This window comes from Triticum dicoccoides, chromosome 2B (genome assembly GCF_002162155.2).
Source record: "Triticum dicoccoides isolate Atlit2015 ecotype Zavitan chromosome 2B, WEW_v2.0, whole genome shotgun sequence".
Lineage (NCBI taxonomy): Eukaryota > Viridiplantae > Streptophyta > Magnoliopsida > Poales > Poaceae > Triticum > Triticum dicoccoides.
Window position 1 is genome coordinate 406225685 of NC_041383.1, and position 2099 is coordinate 406227783.

General features: G+C 46.8%; 1 protein-coding gene across 1 annotated transcript in view; it reads right to left on the reverse strand.

The window, feature by feature from the left end:
- The window catches only part of LOC119363919 (U3 small nucleolar RNA-associated protein 6 homolog), a 6277-nt gene extending 5137 nt beyond the window's left edge, over positions 1-1140 (reverse strand). The window contains exon 1 of the mRNA XM_037629288.1: positions 550-1140. Within this exon, the coding sequence (XP_037485185.1) occupies positions 550-1008 (459 nt within the window). The 5' untranslated portion in view covers positions 1009-1140. The remainder of the gene's footprint in view (positions 1-549) is intronic.
- Between the last annotated feature and the right edge of the window lie 959 nt (positions 1141-2099).

Below are 2099 nucleotides of genomic sequence, written 5' to 3' on the forward strand. Positions count from 1 at the left end.
TCTACTCGCTCACCTATAGCGCTAGGACAAACCCAACCTCAGTTCTTGGCACCAGCAGCAGCGAATCAGATCAGCGGAAGTGACGGCGAAGGCGGTGACTTCAATCTTCGGCAGCAGGACCTGCTTCTCCCCGTCGTCTTCGACTCCGTCTCGTCCTCCTCGTTTCATCTAAATGTGCAAATTCCTCATTTCCCACAAATTAGTTTAGATAGCCTCTTCCTCGTTTTTTCTACAATCCACTAGATAGTTTAGATTCCCCTAGCCCGCTATAGCAGGCCGCTGCTAAACTATTTAGCCCGCTACTTAATACCTCGAACTTTTCAAGTCAAGAACAAGAGCAACTCATCAGCGATGAAATCAAGCATGACGAACCCCAATCATAACCTCTCACTGTGTGTGCACACGCTGCAGCCCTAAATATTACAATTTCCCACAAATTAGTTGCTGCACGAAGAGCTCTATATAGAAAGCTGACAACTTTGATCCTCGTCGGCACAACTAAGCACTATTTGACGCCGTATTGTGGACAGGTAAGTATTTGATGCCTACCTGCTTCATCCGGCCGTGGCCCTTCTGGCGACAGAACTCGAGGTAGCGGAACCAGAGGTCGAGGTCGCCCTTGAACCTGACGGTGGCCATCCTGTAGACGTCGAGGACGCGGAGGACTCCCGCGAAGTCGGAGATGGACTTGGCCCACTTCTTCTTCCTCTTCTTCCTCTTTTTGCCATCCTCGTTCGTGTCGTTGTCCTCGTCGGAGTGGGTAGGGTTAGGAGTGGCGCGTATGATGGCGCGCTTGCGCAGGTCCCGGAGAGCGTCGACGCGGAGCAGGTAGGCGATGTAGTCGAGGAAGTCGGCCTTGCGCGGGGAGTGACGGCGGAGGCGGAACTCGAAGTCGCGGCGGCGGCGCACGACCTCGGCGAGCTCGGCCCGGGTGAAGAGGCCCCGGCGCTCGAGGTCGTCGAGCTCATCGGACATCCGCTCGAGGCGGTACTGCACCGTGTCCGCCATCTCGGCGCCGGCGGGGTGGAGCTGATGCTAGGGTTTAGGGTTTTGGTTGCGGCGTGGAGGAGGGGAGGGGAGAGCCGCCACGGCAGCGAGGAGAGGGTAGAGAAAAGAGTGAAGAGGGGGTGGTCGCGCCGTCGTTGTGGGAGAGGGGATGGTGTGCGTTGAGCGGGCTGCTGGGCTGACGCAACGCAAGTTGGGTCAAACTTCGGGCCCTTTGTGGGTTATGCTATCGGGCTGGTCACTTGAGGTCATTCTTGTTCTAAAAATTGTCTCAAAAAAAATCTTGTTTTCAAATCCTCTATAACACTAAGCTCCCTAGTTTTAAAGGGCACACATTCAATTGAGGTCTTCAATTAAAATTTGGTCATCCGATTTTGATCGGGTCAACAATTTATCAAAGCTCTCTCATTCAATTCTTTTATACTATACATTATGCTTTCTAATTTTTAAACCCTCACAATTAATTGGGTCTTCAAATTAGGATTGGTTCATCCGATTTTGACTGGGTCAATAATTTCTCAAGGAACTCTCCTATGCAATTCTTTTAATTCTATATGTTCTCTAATTTTGAAGCTCTTTCATTCAGTTCATGTAATCAATTTTGGATTTGGTTTATGATTTTGACAGAACCAATAATTTTTCAAATCAATCAGCAGCAATCATCCTATAAAAATATATTAATCCCGCGCACCTTTCCACCACATAGACAAAATAAAGCAATCATGTAATATTGTAACACCAATATAATACATGCTCCCATATAAATATACTCTCTCCGTCCTTAAAAGAGTATACTTCCAACTTTGTTGGAAAGTCAAACTTTTTTATGTTTGAATGTATTTATACAATAATACATTAACATTTATGTCATCAAATTAGTAGCATTAGATTAATCGTAAAATATATTTTCATCGTAGAACTATTTGGTTTCACAAACATTAATATATTTTTGCATAAACTTGGTCAAACTTTGAGATAGTTTGACCCTCCAACAAAGTAGGAAGTGCGGTCCTTCAAGGACGGAGGGAGTACGTTGGTTAGCGGATGACACATACCACACTATGAATAATAGAGGCAAAGGTGTCCCGTCTTTC